Genomic DNA, 15,871 nt, shown 5'->3' with positions numbered 1-15,871 from the left:
GGATTGGGTAAGATGTAGACTGCCCCTCTCCCAACCCCTCCAGAATCTGTCCAGAGGACAGAAAAGAGGCCCTGGAGCCTGGGGGAAGAGAGGGCATCATTTATAATCAAAATAAAAAGCTTTCTTTGATTTCCTGGAGTTGCAGCTCCTCTTGGTCACCTCTGGCCTGGACTGGACGTTTATACTCTTGGAAGAGTATCTGCCCAGCTCCCAAGGGTTTGCTTCATAATCAATTAGAAATTTCTCTGGCTGAGGACCCCATTCTCATGAACTCCAAGAAAGTGAGTGAATGCAGGTCTGGGGCCTAGTGGCCTTGTGATTATTCCTTGACCTGCTTCCAGACTACACTTCCCAGGGAGCAGCCATCATTGACTATTTGGGAAGCTTGACTGTCCTTGCTGAGGGGTCACTCTTCAGCTAACTGCAGAACAGATGCTTCCCTGCTTCAGGAGTGAGTGCATGGTGCTTCAACCTGACAACCCAGTTCCCTTCAAACTCACAAAGAGGAGGTGCTAGGAAAAGTGAGCTCATTGGGCTCTCACCCCATGCCCTTCCTTTTGTTTTCCACTGAGGTGCTGAATAAATGGACTTCAACAGGTGGTAAGTAGTACCTGATGTTTTTCTTCACTCACCAAATATTTATTGAGTGCCTACTGTATGCCAAACCATGTGTGCAAGCAGAGAGGCTTTCATGTGTATATAAAATATGCTACACATGGTGGCACCAGACTTGGAGGTCTTGTGGTCAGACTTGGTGGTCAGAGGAGGTTTCTTGGAGGAGGTGACATCTAATTTGAATGACAGCTAGGAGCTGGTTTGCTGACGATATGGCTGTCAGGCTCAATGGCACAAGCAGAAACAGCTTATGCAAAAACAGGGGTAGAGGCTGAGAAGGGATGGCAGATAACTCTCTTTCAGACAAGGAAACACTATCAAGTTGAACTCATGTTACCTAATTTCTAAGCATCTTGCTTCTAAAGACAGATGTGCTCCCTGCTAGCAGTGTGACTTTGGTTTCCCCAAGACTTCATTTTCCTCATCTATAAATGAAAGAGTTGGTTGTATACTTAAAATATGATATGTCAACTATATCTCAAAAATGAATGAATGAATGAATGAACGAACGAATGAATTTTTTTAATGAAGGAGTTGATCTAGATTAGAAACTAAACCATCTCAAGTCTTTTCCATGATTTTCAGTGAGACTAAGAGAACAGTTTCTTGGATGCCTCTGCTTCATCAAACTGCTGATGATTCATCGGGTGTTTCCTTCCCCTGTGGAGACTCCACACACTGGGTGGACAGAACATTCGTTTTAGAAAAGCCCTGGGGTTTCAGTCTCAGCCTGCTGTACACAGGCTGATCAGCCAGTTACCAAGAATGAACTGTATAAGGATGCATACCAGATGGCAGGGAGAAAGGGCATAATCAGATAGGCTGCTTTTGTTTCCAAGCATGGACATTTTCCAGGCAGAGTGCTCTCTAGAGTTTAGACAGCTTTAACAGCTGAGGTGATAGAGGAAAATATCACCAAGATGTCAGGACAAGAACGGTTTGGAAAGATTGAGAGGACTTAAGCCAATTTGGAGGAGGAACAGGGAAGGTGGGAGTTTCAGGCAAAGGGACAGCTAGAGCTGAGGAGCAGAGGTGGGACTGCATGCTGAAGGCTTTTGTTACAAGTAACAGGGGGTGCCATGTTAGCAGACATCAGGAAGGATGGAATCGGGCACTGCAAAGCCATCAGAATCCAGGTCATCACTCTCTCTGGCTTTGATTCTCTTTTATTCTCTCAGTGGTTTTTGTTCTCTCTCAATCTCTAACTCAGTCTTGTTGTACATGCTTTTTGTCTCAGATTTTCTTTGTTTCTAGCTCTCTGTCTTAGCTTTCCAGGTCCCTCTGGCCAGTCTATTTCTCAGCCTTTCCCTGTCATAGTGTGGTCTCTACTCTGCAGGATCCCTTAGTTTCTCTTTGCAGATCAGGTTTCTCTGCTCCCCAGGGTTCATAGGAGAGGTGGTCATCTCCTCAAGTCAAAGAAGAGCTCTGCTCTAAGCCCAGATTCCTTGAAGAGAGCAACTGATTGGCCCAGTTTGAATCAGCACTCCATCTCTGGTCCAATCAACGTGGCCATAATGGGGGGTGGGGGCATTAAAGGGCAGTCCTATTATACAGTGATGGTTGCTGGGGGAGGTGGCAGAAATTCAAGAAAAGGAATCCTGATGAGTTGTGGAGACACCCCAAAAGGTGAATACTTCAGCGGGATAGTGAGCAGATAGTGGGTTTACTGGGAGCTTAGGATTTTTCATTTCCAAACATCAGGGGATTTTAAATACATTGAATAAGATCTGTGTGGTACCTGTTTTTTGAAATCTGTAGAATCTTTTCTCGTGACCTAGTACTTGGTCAGTTTTGGTAGTTTCTTTGTGCAGCTGGGAGAAAACAAAGTGTATTCTCTAATCATTGGGTGCCGGGCTCTACATGAACCATTAACTCAAACTTGTTAATTGTTCAGTTCAGTTAATAAGGCATGTGTTGAAATCTTCTACTAGATGGTGCATGTAATTTGTCCTTGTGATTAAATTTCAGCTTTATATATTTTGAAGCTCTTTTAATGGATGCATATTAAGTATTGAATCTTCGTGCTTTCTTGCAAGTTTAATTTTTATCATTATGTAGTTACGTTCTTTGTTCCTACCATGCTTTTTTGTCTTAAAGCCTGTTTTGTCTAATAATATAGCTCCCAACTTTCTTTGGATTAGTAGTTGCTCATATCTTTTACTTTTAACCTTCTGTATCCTTTTATTTATTTTTATTTTTTAATGCTTATTTATTTTTGAGAGAGACAGACAGGTGCAAGCGGGGAGGGGCAGACAGAGAGGAAGACACAGAATCTGAAGTAGGCTCCAGGCTCTGAGCTGTCAGCACAGTCAGACACCAGGCTCGAACTCAAGAGCTGCAAGATCATGACCTGAGCTGAACTGACTGAGCCACCCAGGCACCCCTCTGTATCCTTTAAAAGATGTGTTTCTTGTAAGCAGCATTATAGATGGATTTTAGTTTGTTTTAGTAAATCTAAAAATCTGTATATAACTGGTGAGTTTATTAAATACATATGGTGATTATAGTTATGTTTAGATATGATTTTACCATCTTACTTGATGGTTTCTTTCTAAATCACTTTTTCTCTTATTGTTAGCTTTTGGATTGAGTAATATTTTTCTTATTCTATTTCTTTTCCTTATACTAATTTGGAAGTTTTACACTTTTGTTATTCTTTTAGTGCTTTCTCTTGAATTTTTATTATATATGGTGATTGTAACAAAGTCAAAGTTAGTTGTATCTTCAGCCCTTAAACTATTTTAGTATGTTTGCTGCTCAAAATAAGCATTTATTATTTTGTACAATGTTTGTTTAGGTTTATCTGTTTATCACCTCAGACCTTGTTTTAAGGCCATTTTTCTTCTTCCTGAAGAATACCTTTTAGAAATAATTTTAGGGAAGGCCTATTGTTGGTAGAACAATAAGGTTTTTAAAATTAAAATATAAGCCACATACAATAAATTCACAGTTCAATGGATTTTAGTGTATTCACAAAGTTGTTTTGTTTTAATGTTTGAGAGAGAGAGCACGCATGAGTGGGGGAGAGGCACAGAGAGAGGAAGAGAGAATCCCAAGCAAGTTCCGCGCTATCAGTCTAGAGCCCAGCGTGAGGCTCAGTCACACATTACCTGAGCCAAAACCAAGAGTTGGACACTCAACAGAGTCACCCAGGTGCCCCTACTGTATTTACAAAGTTGTAAAACCACCATCACTTTCTAATTCCAGAACATTTTTTATCCCAGAAAGAAACCCCATACCTATTAGCAATCACTCCCTATCCCTCCTCCACTGAGCACCTGGCAAACCACGTTCTCTTTGTGAATTAGCCTATTCTGGACATTTCATATAAATGCAACCATACAGTATGTGGTCTTTTATGTCTGGCTTCTTTCACTTAGCATAATGTTTTCAAGTGTCATCCATGTCCCAGCATGTATTGATATTTTGTTATTTTTTATGGTGGAATAGTATTCCATTTTATGGACATACCACATTTATCTATCAGTTGATGAGTGTGTCTACTTTTTGCCTATTTTAAATAATGTTGGCATGAACATTCATATACAAATTTTTGTGTGAAAATATCTTTTCAGTTCTCACAGGTATATACCCAGGAGGGGAATTGTTAGGTCATGTAGTAACTCTATGTTTAACTTTTGTCAAATTATTTTCCATGGCAGCTGCCTCATTTTATAGTCTGACCAGCAAGGGTATTCTCATTTCTCCACATCCCTGCTAGTGTTTGGTATTTTCTGTTCTTTTAATTGTTTTAATTTTTTAATTCTTATTTATTTCTGAGAGAGATAGAGTGTGAGTGGGGGAGGGGGAGAGAGAGAAGGAGACACAGAATCTGAAGCAGGCTCCAGACTCCAAGCTGACAGCACAGAGCCCAATGTGGGGCTCAAACCCACAAACTGCAAGATCATGACCTGAGGCAAGTTGCTAAACCAACTGAGCCACCCAGGTGCCCCTTTTTCTACTTTTTTAAGTGATAGCCATCTAGTGAGTATGAAATATCTCATTATGATTTTGATTTGTTATTTCCCTAATGGCTAGTGATGTTGAGAATCTTTTCATATACTTACTGGTCATTTCTATATCTTTGAAGAAATGTCTGTTCAAATCCTTTGCCTATTTTCTTAATCTGTTTGGGTTGCTATAATAAAAATACCAAAGACTGGGTGGCCTATAAGTAACAGAGATGTATTTCTTATTATTCTGGCAGCTGTCAAGTTCAAAATTAAGGTGCCAACAGATTTGGTATCTGGTCAAAGTCTGCTTCCTGGTTCACAAATGTGTGGTGCTAGGAACAAATTTATATAAGGGTCCTAATTCCATTAATGAGGTCCCTACCCTCATGTCCTAATCACCTCCCAAAGACCCTATCTCTTACTGTCATCATATTGGGGATTAGGTTTCAACATACGAATTTGGGGGGCACACATTCAGTCTATAGCACCTATTTTTAAAATTAGGTTATCTTTTTATTGTTGAGTACTAAATACTAGACCCTTATCAATACTTGATTTGCAAATATTTTTTCCCATTCTGTGGCTTGTTCAGTTTCTTAACAGGGTCCTTTGAAGCACAGAAGTTTTTAATTTTGTTGAAGTCTTATTTACTTATTTTTGGTTGCTTATGCTTTTGGTGTCATATCTAAGAAATTGTGGCCTAATCCAAGGTCATGAAGTTACATCTATATTTTCTTCTAAAAGTTGTATAGTTTTAGTATTTACATTTAGGTCTTTGAATCATTTTGAGTTAATTTATGAATAGATATTTAGATATAGATCTAGACAGAGATGATATATAGATCTGACTTCATTTGTATATAGATATTCAGTTGACCCAGCACCATTTGGTGAAAAGATTCTTCTTTCCCACTGAATGGGTTTGGCACTCTTGTTGAAAATAAATTAACATGGGGCGCCTGGGTGGCGCAGTCGGTTAAGCATCCGACTTCAGCCAGGTCACGATCTCGCGGTCCGTGAGTTCGAGCCCCGCGTCAGGCTCCAGGCTGATGGCTCAGGGCCTGGAGCCTGTTTCCGATTCTGTGTCTCCCTCTCTCTCTGCCCCTCCCCCGTTCATGCTCTGTCTCTCTCTGTCCCAAAAATAAATAAACGTTGAAAAAAAATTTAAAAAAAAAAAAAAAAAAAAAAAAAAAAAAAAAAAAAGAAAATAAATTAACTGTAAATGTGAGAGTTTATTTCTAGACCCTTAATTCTATTCTATTGCTGTGTATATCTACTCTTATGACAGTACAAATCTGTCTTGGTTACTGCAGCTTTGTAGTAAGTATTGAATCCAGGAAGTATGAGTCCAACTTTGTTCTACCAAGTTTTTATTATCTGAAATGTCTTTATTTTGTCCTAATGCTTGAAGATAGTTTTGCCACTATACAAATACTAATTTAATTGATCCATATTATTTTATTTTATTTTTTAATGTTTTTTTTTACTTTTTGAGACAGAGACAGAGCACAAGCTGGGGAGGGGCAGAGAGAGAGGGAGACACAGAATCTGAAGCAGGCTCCAGGCTCCGAACTGTCAGCACAGAGCCTGATGCGGGGCTCAAACCCACCAACTGCAAGATCATGACCCGAGCCGAAGTCGGACACTTAACCGAAAGAGTCACCCAGGCGCCCCTCCTGAACTTATTATTGATTCTTTAAAATACTCATATGATAAATTTTCATTCTATGCAGTAACATAAGAGTTGGCATATATGTTCTTAGAGAATTTTCTTTTTGTAAGCCCACCAATGCAATAAAAAATGTGTTTCATCTAAGACAATCTAATAGTGAGTCCTGCAGAGCATAGGGCAGTGGTTAAATGCATGGCGCTAGAACCAGGCCATCTGTGTTCAAATATTGCTTCTTTTATTAGCAATGCAATATTGGAAATTTATTTAACCTCTGTATGTTTTAGCTTCCTCAACTATAAACCTGAGGAAATAATACATACCTTATGAGGATTAGTTGAACATATACATGAACATAGTATATATTAGTTACTGGCATATATAGTAACCACTATATAAATGTTTGCTGTTATTACTATGCACCCACAGCTGGAAATGAAAAAGACTGAAAATGTGTTCAGATTTAACAAGGTGATGCTTCATTTTTGTGGTATTGGAGGAGATTCATTTGTTCTACAGAAGTAGTTTTCCAGAAAATTCAATTTTATTACCTCTCTTTAAGCTCCAAATTTTAACATTTTGATCTATTTTGAGTAGAAATCTTCAAAAAAAATTTTTAATGTTTATTTACTTTTGAGAGAGAGAGAGAGAGAGAGAGAGAGAGAGAGAGAGTATAAGTGGGGGAGGGCAGAGAGAGGGAGACACAGAATCTGAAGCAGGCTCCAGACTCTGAGCTGTCAGCACAGAACCTGAGGCAGGTCTCAAACCCACGAACCATGAGATCATGACCTGAGCTGAAGCCAGACCCTTAACCGACTGAGCCACCCAGGCACCCCTTGAGCAGAGATCTTTGTAAGAAAGCATATATTCTATCTTTTTTTTTTTTTTTTTTTTAATTTTTTTTTCAACGTTTATTTATTTTTGGGACAGAGAGAGACAGAGCATGAACGGGCGAGGGGCAGAGAGAGAGGGAGACACAGAATCGGAAACAGGCTCCAGGCTCTGAGCCATCAGCCCAGAGCCCGACGCGGGGCTCGAACTCACGGACCGCGAGATCGCGACCTGGCTGAAGTCGGATGCTTAACCGACTGCGCCACCCAGGCGCCCCTATTCTATCTTTTTAAAAACAGAAGTAACACAATTGAATCTTTCTTGATGTATCAGGAATGTAATTATGAATGCCAATTATTATGGTAGTACAATAAAATGGCATCCAGGGCTGATATGATATATAAGAAATTTGACCAATACCAGATAAATTCAGACTATATACTCTTCTTGTTAAGTTCTTGCTTCCATTTTTCTGTTTCCTTCTTTTTTGTCAGACTCTTAGAAAACTCTTTGGTTGTGATTAATTCACTTGCTTCAAGTGCCTCTCCCCTTTGTAACGTACTCACTTGTGGGATAGAGATACATATGACCAAGTCAATATTTAAAATGAATAAAACAGACTCAGGCTCCTGGGTGGCTCAGTCAGTTGAGTGTCCGACTCCGGCTCAGGTCATGATCTCGCGGTCTGCGAGTTTGAGCCCTGCGTTGGGCTCTGTGCTGACAGCTCAGAGCCTGGAACCTGTTTCGGATGCTGTCTCCATCTTCTCTCTGCCCCTCCCCTGCTCATGCTCTGTCTCTCTCTCTCTCTCTCTCTCAAAAATAAATAAACAAAAACAAATGTTAAAAAAAAAAAAAAAAGAATAAACAGACTCAAAGTGAAATCCTGAATGCCTGGGTATGAGCAAAGCACATGAACTTTGATGTGCCAGCTTTGCAACATTTATTTTGGTGACTCAAAGCCTTTTTTCCTCATTTCCTCAGTATTGACTAATTTACCAATTACTAATTTACTACTTTACACACAAAGCCTAGTGGCTGCTTGTGTATAAATAAATACTGCTTGAAAATAATAAATGATTACAATTGTTACTGAAGTAAATATCACTTTTATTATCTAATATTATGCCTAATGTACGTTAATTGCAAACTGAAAAGGACTTATAAACCAAGGGTCTACTTCCTCTTTCACCTCTCTCTTTCAGTTTTTCGTTTTTTCCCCCAAGTCTTTATTTAAATTGTCTTTCAGTTTTTCATTTGAAATCAAGCAAGCTCCTTACAACACTGAGGTATAATGGAGTAGGGTGAGGCCATCAACAAACTGGCTAAGAAACACAACTAAAAGATTTTTTACAGGCATAAAAGGAAAGCCCTAAATTACAGCATTGCACAGTAAAAAAGATCTTTATTATTTATTAAGTACCTACTGTGTACTACAGGTCAAAGAATCATTTATTCCTCACATTTAACCCAGGAAGTCAAGAGCATCCAATTTATAGTTGAAAAAAAAAAAACAAAAAAAAACAGGCTTATAAAGCTCAGTAACTTGCCAGAAGTCACACAGCTGGTAAGTAACCCAGCTGGAATCACCAGTCCTTCTCCCTCTGACATCTTTGCCCTTTAGAAAATACTAAACAAGGATTTCTTGGCACTGTCTTCACGATTTGGTACACCAAAAGTTCCAAAAGATTAGCTTTAAGAACACTCCCCTCACCCTCACCCCTTCTACCCTATAGATTCAAAGAGGGAAACTTTGGTGAGTTAGTGCCACCTGCTGACCATCTTCCTGAACATCAGGATAAAGGACTGTCCTCTAATCAAGGACAAAAGGGGCCTTGTGCTATCTGAAGTCATTACCGGCCGGCCCCCAAGGGCAGGCCCAGGAGAATGGTGAGCACCCTCCTATAGACCCCTTGGTCTCCCTACAATATCAAGGCTGGGCAGCTGCTCCCTGAGGGGAAAAATGGTGGCAACTGGAGAGAACCTAAAAAAGAGACAATAAGAAATAAAGGCACAGGTTTCTACCACCACAGTGCAAGTGCACTTTATTCATTTCTGCAAATAAACCTTAGCATCTCATGATTCTAGCAATAAAAATAGATTTCTGAGGGGTGCCTGGGTGGCTCAGTCAGTTAAGCGTCCAACTTCAGCTTAGGTCATGATCTCACAATTTATTAGTTCAAGCCCCGCATTGGGCTCTCTGCTGTCAGCACGGAGCTCACTTTGGATCCTCAGTGACTCTCTCTCTCTGCCCCTCCTCCACTCATTTTCTCTCAAAATAAATAAATAAACTTAAAAAAATCTTTAAAAAAGATAGATTCCTGAGCCCCACTACAGACTATTTTATCAAAACCTTTAGGGGAGGAGCCTACATATATTTTAATAAATACCCAGGTCGTTCTTAAGAGAAGGAAGGATGGGGGATCACTGCCTTCATGGAATGGCAGCTTCTTAGTCCCTGATGTGAGATATCTCTGGGTAGGGAGGGGAGACTCTGCTGACCCCTTAAATCTTATCAGATTTTGTAAGAGGATACAGGCAAGTAACAGAAACACTCGTGGAGATTAGGGTGAGAGTCCTGGTTCTGCTGTGACTTTGGACAAGTGTTTTTAAACCCTCTATGTCTTAATTTTCTCAGCTGCCAAGACCAGAACGCAGATAATAACAATACTTTACTGTGTTGCTATGAAAATCAGATGAGAAAGTAGGTGGGAAGTAACTTTGTAGAGTTCTACACAATGTTGTTAGTATTATTTTGAGTCCCAAACTACCTACAAGCATAAACCCCACTTTATTTTTTGTCCTTATTTTTTTAAATATAATTGTTGAGTTCTTGTCACCTGCCTGGTAGTATCAATGTCTGCTAATCTGAAGGATCAGTGTCCAGCCACGTAAAAGAAATGTCTTTATTCAGGGGCACCTTGGTGGCTCAGTTGGTTAAGCATCCGACTTCAACTCACATCATGATCTCACAGTTCATGAGTTCGAACCCCACATCAGGCTCTGTGCTGACAGCCTGGAGTCTGCTTGGATTCTATGTCTCCCTTTCTCTCTGCCCCTCCCCTGCTCGTGCTCTCTCTCTCTCTAAAATAAACATTAGCCAAAGTATGGAAAGAGCCTAAATGTCCATTGATGGATGAATGGATAAAGAAGATGTGGTATATATATACAATGGAGTATTACTTGGCAATCAAAAAGAATGAAATCTTGCCATTTGCAACTACGTGGATGGAATTAGAGTATTATGCTAAGCGAAATTAGTCAGAGAAAGACAGATATCATAGGGCTTCACTCATATGACGACTTTAAGACACAGAACAGATGAACACAAGGTAAGGGAAGCAAAAGTAATATAAAAACAGGGAGGGGAACAAAACATAAGAGACTCTTTAATATGAAGAACAAACAGAGGGTTACTGGAAGGGTTGTGGGAGGGGAGATGGGCTAAATGAGTAAGGGGCATTAAGGAATCTACTCCTGAAATCATTGTTGCACTATATGCTAACGAATTTGGGTGTACATTTAAAAAATAAAAATAAAATAAACATTAAAAAAATTAAAAAGAAATGTCTTTATTCGGAATATACAGTGATTCCCAAAAGAATCACGGCTCTCTCAGAGGCTGTACCAGAATCTCTGGTGGAGAAGGTGAGATTTTGATGTTTATCAAAGAGTCTTTGGTTTAAGAAGCGATGACTGAGGAACACAGTTTTAAAATCAGAAGACTTGGGGCACCTGGGTGGCTTGGTGGGTTAGGCAACTCTGGATTTCTGCTCAGGTCACGGTTCATAGGATCAGACCATGCGTCAGGCTTGGGTTCCACAGAGCCTGCTTGGGAGTTTCTCTCTCCCTGCCTCTCTCAGCCCCTCCCCCCACTTATGCTTGCTTTCTCTCCCTTTCTCTGAAAATAAATAAACTTAAAAATAAAATGAAATCAGGAGACTTGGACTCTATTTCTCTCTCTGTTTAGACTCATTATGTGACGTCAGATGAGTCCCTGACTTTTTATAGGCCTGTTTCCTCATCTGAAAAATCCAGTGCTAAATTGGATGACTCGCTGACTCTAACCTATAAAAATCTTTTTCACTTAGCAACTCATAATGTTCAAAGTCCTGGCAGGTAGGATCAAATATAAAAGAGAAAAAAAAGAATTTTATATAAAATGCAGACATAAAAAGTCATGTGCTTTCAGCTATGTAGGTTATAAAAGGTAAATAACTCAGGATAAGGAGTCAGCTACTTGAATGAAACTATTTGAGCTGGAAAATTGCACTTTCTTTTTTAAGTATCATTAACCTGTCAGAAAAGAGTTGAAAGTAGACATGATATGGAAGTATTTTGTTCCAAAAAGCTGGTAAGATGTGACTATGCAATGATATCACATTCCTAGTTGAGGATCCATTTTATCACAGGGAAAGTCTCACTCTGTGCTTCCAAATCCAGAATGTGGAGGAATGACCTGAGAGTAACCTGAGCAAGGGTTGTCCACATAGTGCCAAGTGAGAGAGGAGGTCTTAATGTGCCTCTGGAGCCTCATTGCTCTTTGCCCAGACAGCTATGTCTGCTCCATCTTTTAGCTACCTGGCCACACCTTGGAGCAAGAACACTGTCCCAACGTGTGAATTTCAGGTCAGGGAATGTACACTTATAAAATGGAATACGCTCCTTTATCAAACAGCAAAGTAGTTCCTAAAGAATGGTCCTTTACGTTTGAACCCTTTCCCAAATAGATGTTATTTTATTTAAACTTGACAACCTTCTGTGCTCCAATACCAAATGGGAAGTTTTGGTGTATCCCCATGGTACAAATTCCTCAATCTAAACACTGCTGTAAGACTTACACCATTAAAGAGCCTAGCACAAAGTTAGTGTCCCAATCCATGCTTGTTGGGAGCTGTTCCTAATAATCCAGGTATGTTCTGTCCCACCGAGCACCGAATTGGGATGATGCACCAAACTACCAAATTCATGTTGTCCGTGTGATGAAAATATCACCAGTCTGGTACCAAAGCCATATGACCCTTGTTCACATTGCTGAGAAAAAGTTAAACTGAGTTGGGTACAGCTCTCTTTGTTTTGCACTTTCTAGGGCAAAGTCTATGTGCTGCTAATCAGGCATCTCCTAGGAATTCCTTCTGGGACACTCATCAGTTGGATTAACCATTGTATAAATTTGCATTTGTATCCATTAACACCTCTTTGTCAACTATAATTTGCTCTGATTATATGTAGGATTTTCTAAAAACACCACCCCAGGTTTCTGCCAAGCAAAAGCACTGTTGGAAGAGGAGTATTTAGTCAAGTACTTACTGATTTTCTACTGTGTATTTAGCCCAAGTATATAATGAAATACCTGCCTTCAAAGAGCTCCAAGTCCAGTTGGGAATACAGGCTAAACACAAAACATCAATCCATAAATAAAATTAAATGCTTCATCATTCTGGTAATAATATAAGGATATATGACACAACAACGTAAGGATATTCCTGTCATACCAGTAGCATATGTTTTTGTTTTACATGCTTACTGTCTATCTTATCTTTCCCCCACTAGAATGGAAGCTCCATGAGAGAAACATTTTCTTTGATTCAATGCTATTTCCTCAGTGCCTGGCATATAATTGGTGTTCAATAAATATTTGTTGAATTCAAATTTCTCAAGAGTCAGAGAAAGGAAAGCCTCAGGTAAACCTGAGCTATGCTTTTATTCAGCTTGCAATCTATAGGCTTTAACTTTTTTTTCCTTTTTTCCCCCATTTATTTATTTATTTATTTATTTATTTTTACATATTTTATTTTATTTTATTTTATTTTTTTTTTCAACGTTTATTTATTTTTGGGACAGAGAGAGACAGAGCATGAACGGGGGAGGGGCAGAGAGAGAGGGAGACACAGAATCAGAAACAGGCTCCAGGCTCTGAGCCATCAGCCCAGAGCCCGACGCGGGGCTCGAACTCACGGACCGCGAGATCGTGACCTGGCTGAAGTCGGACGCTTAACCGACTGCGCCACCCAGGCGCCCCTACATATTTTTTTTAATTTGAGAGAGAGAGAGCACGAGTAGGTGAGGGGGCAGAGGCAGAGAATCTTGAGCAGGCTCCATGTTCAGCACGGAGCCTGAAGCAGGGCTTGATCCCACAACCCTGGGATCATGACCTGAGCCAAAATCAAGAGTAGGATGCTCAACTAACTGAGCCACCTAGGTGCCCTTTGCAATCTATAGGTTTTTTTTTATTAAAAGCTTATTTATTTATTTGGAGAAAGAGCATGTGCAAGTGGGTGAGGGGCAGAGAGAGAGAAAAAGAGAATCCCAAGCAGGCTCTGCACTGTCAGTGTGGAGCCTGATGCAGGGCTCAAACTCAGGAACCATGAGATCAAGACCTAAGCTGAAATTGGATGCTTAACCAACTGAGCCACCTGGGCACCCAACCTATGGGTTTTAGGAAAAACTTCTTTATTTGTATAAGAAGGAAATTGCATATAATTGAAATAGAAGTGGGGTGGGATGAAAGGAATTTAAATTGGGTGTTAGGGTCAATGTGACCTAGTTAGCTCCTTGCTAAAAGAGCTTTGTACTAGAATCAATGGTTTTTGAACACTGTTATTTATTTATTTATTTATTTATTTATTTATTTATTTATTTATTTAATATGAAATTTATTGTCAAATTGGTTTCCCGAACACGGTTTTAAAGCAGAACAATTCTGGGGGCGCCTGAGTGGCTCAGTCGGTTAAGCGTCTGACTTCGCTCAGGTCAGGATCTCACAGTTCGTGGGTTTAAGCCCCGCGACGGGCTTTGCTGATGGCCTGCTTCGGGTTCTGTGTGTATTCTCTCTCTGCCCCTCCCCTGTTCACACTCTGTCTCTCAAAAATGAATAAATGTAAAAAAAAAAAAAAAAAAAAAAAAAAAAAAGAAAATTAAGCATAATAATTCTGTCTTCGAACAAAACCCCAATAAATGAAATAGATAAAAACAGAGCCGCTCTGATTGATGTAGGGGTGGCATGGAGAAGGAGACAAAAGAGGTCCACCCTTTTAAAAGTCTCCTCACCCCCACCACAGAGCTATGGCTTCTGAGGGATTTTAGGAACACAGTTTGAAAATACTGGATTGAGGAAACTTTAGTCTCTCCTCTCTTGAAATTCTATTAATAGAGGCAGCTAAGGAATACCTGCGCTACCTTCTGGTCTCTACCACTTTAAGTTGAAAAGATAACAGGAGTCAACTCCCTGCGAGAGAAAAACACAGAACACGTGTGGCCTGGGCCAAGGCCAACGCCCCTCCTCATGGCCAGACCCAGGGAACCAGATGCTACATTTCTCTGATCCAAGAATAATGAGGGCTAGATAACTTGCGTGACTGGACTTGTCCCTTTTCTCCCTGCCCCCCACTCCCCTCCCTTCACCTAAGCTCAGAACTAAAGGCATCCAAGCGCACATGGCAATTTTCCTGAGCTTTGGAGTTACCAAAAATCTTAGCAAATATTCACAAAATCTTACAAAGTAAATAGTCTGGTGCCAACCAAAATGTAGAGTCAGATTCATTTGTCACCATCCTCCACCTTGTACACCTGCTTCAGCTGTCCGGAGAGGAATCAGCCCTGCAGACGCTCAAAGATTAACAGAAAACTATTTACTAGGGTGTGATCAGCTTAAGTCCTTAAGGGAACCGACAAAGGATCACTAAGCATCCAGGGACTAATAACAGCTGGAAGAGTTACCACTTGGTTTGAGAGAACAAGGAAAGAGAGCTGTCTGCCAACAGCTCTTGTTCGGGGAACTAAGTAAAAATACCTCTTCCACGTTGTAAGTGAGGAAACTAAGAAGATAAGGTAGAGAAGATGTGGAATCGCCGGTGGAAGAAACTTTTTCAATTTGAAGCGTACAGCAGCAGCCAAAGTATTTTAAAGAGTCCGGCGGCCAACTAAGCCACCAACAGGTCTCATTATGACCTTCCCCGCCACAAACCGAAAGTTGCCAGGAGTTGGGACTACAACTCCCGGCACGCATCTCCCCGCATCTGTAGCACTTTTCGATGATAGGATAAGGGGCTTCCGGAAGCATTGCATGTCGGGAATTGTAGTTATCCCAGTGGGGGTCGGCCGTACGCTGTAGCGTGCTCATTGGCGCCCAGGTTACCGCCCCCCTCCCCTCTCCGCTCTTCGGCGTATCACCCACGTATACGCAGAGCGCGCCCACACCCCCTCCCTAGGCCTAGGACGCAGGCGCGCGCACGCTCCCCGGGCTCGGTAGGCGGAGGGGGTGAGGGTAAGAGAAGGAGGGGGAGGGAGGGAGGGGGGTTAAGTGTCTACAGAGTAGACGGCAGTCGGGCACCGAGAGCGCGAAGGCCTGGCTACCAGGCGGTGAACTCTGCACTGAGTCTGGGGGCCGGCGGGAGGGTCCGGAGCCAAGTCAGCGCGCCCTGCGAATAGGAGTCGGGCCGCTGAGACCGGAGGGCAGCAGGGGGCTAAAGCCCCAGCCTAGGCCCAGCGCAGATGTCCGGCTGCGGCGCTTGTAGTTGCGGCGCCGCCGCCGCGCGGCTCATCACCTCCTCGCTCGCCTCCGCGCAGAGAGGTAACGAAGTAGTCCCTCACGTGAGCCAATGGCCCAGGAGTGTACCGGCCGGGGGTGGGGATCCCGGGGAGGGCAAGAGGTGTACCATGCCTTGAGGATGTGATGGGATGCGCGGCGTTTCTCGTGGCACCCCCCTCCCCCACTTTAGGATCGGGTTCTGCCAACCTCTGGAGCATCTGTTTCTCAAATTTGAAGTAGACCCCTTCTGCTCGCCCGCCCGCGCGCGTTCAGGCC

The 15,871-nt window shown here is 41.5% G+C and overlaps 1 protein-coding gene and 1 long non-coding RNA gene across 3 annotated transcripts in view; one reads left to right on the top strand and one right to left on the bottom strand.

Annotated features, from left to right (window-relative positions):
* Window positions 1–15,871, bottom strand: part of LOC147580275 (uncharacterized) — a 65,957-nt gene that overhangs the window by 49,864 nt on the left and 222 nt on the right. The window contains exon 1 of one of the 2 annotated variants that reach the window (XR_015252716.1): window positions 14,858–15,385. The exons of the other annotated variant lie outside the window; for it this stretch is intronic. This is a non-coding gene — a long non-coding RNA (uncharacterized LOC147580275). Of the gene's footprint in view, window positions 1–14,857; window positions 15,386–15,871 lie in introns of those variants that run through there. 2 annotated transcript variants of the gene reach the window in all.
* CLPX (caseinolytic mitochondrial matrix peptidase chaperone subunit X) overlaps window positions 15,389–15,871 on the top strand; it is a 40,611-nt gene continuing 40,128 nt past the window's right edge. The window contains exon 1 of the mRNA XM_025919499.2: window positions 15,389–15,637. Within this exon, the coding sequence (XP_025775284.1) occupies window positions 15,559–15,637 (79 nt within the window). The 5' untranslated portion in view covers window positions 15,389–15,558. The remainder of the gene's footprint in view (window positions 15,638–15,871) is intronic.

This window comes from Puma concolor, chromosome B3, assembly GCF_028749965.1.
Source record: "Puma concolor isolate L17-30 chromosome B3, mPumCon1.1.hap2, whole genome shotgun sequence".
Taxonomy (NCBI): Eukaryota; Metazoa; Chordata; class Mammalia; order Carnivora; family Felidae; genus Puma; species Puma concolor.
This window is presented reverse-complemented; position numbering and strand designations above follow the sequence as displayed.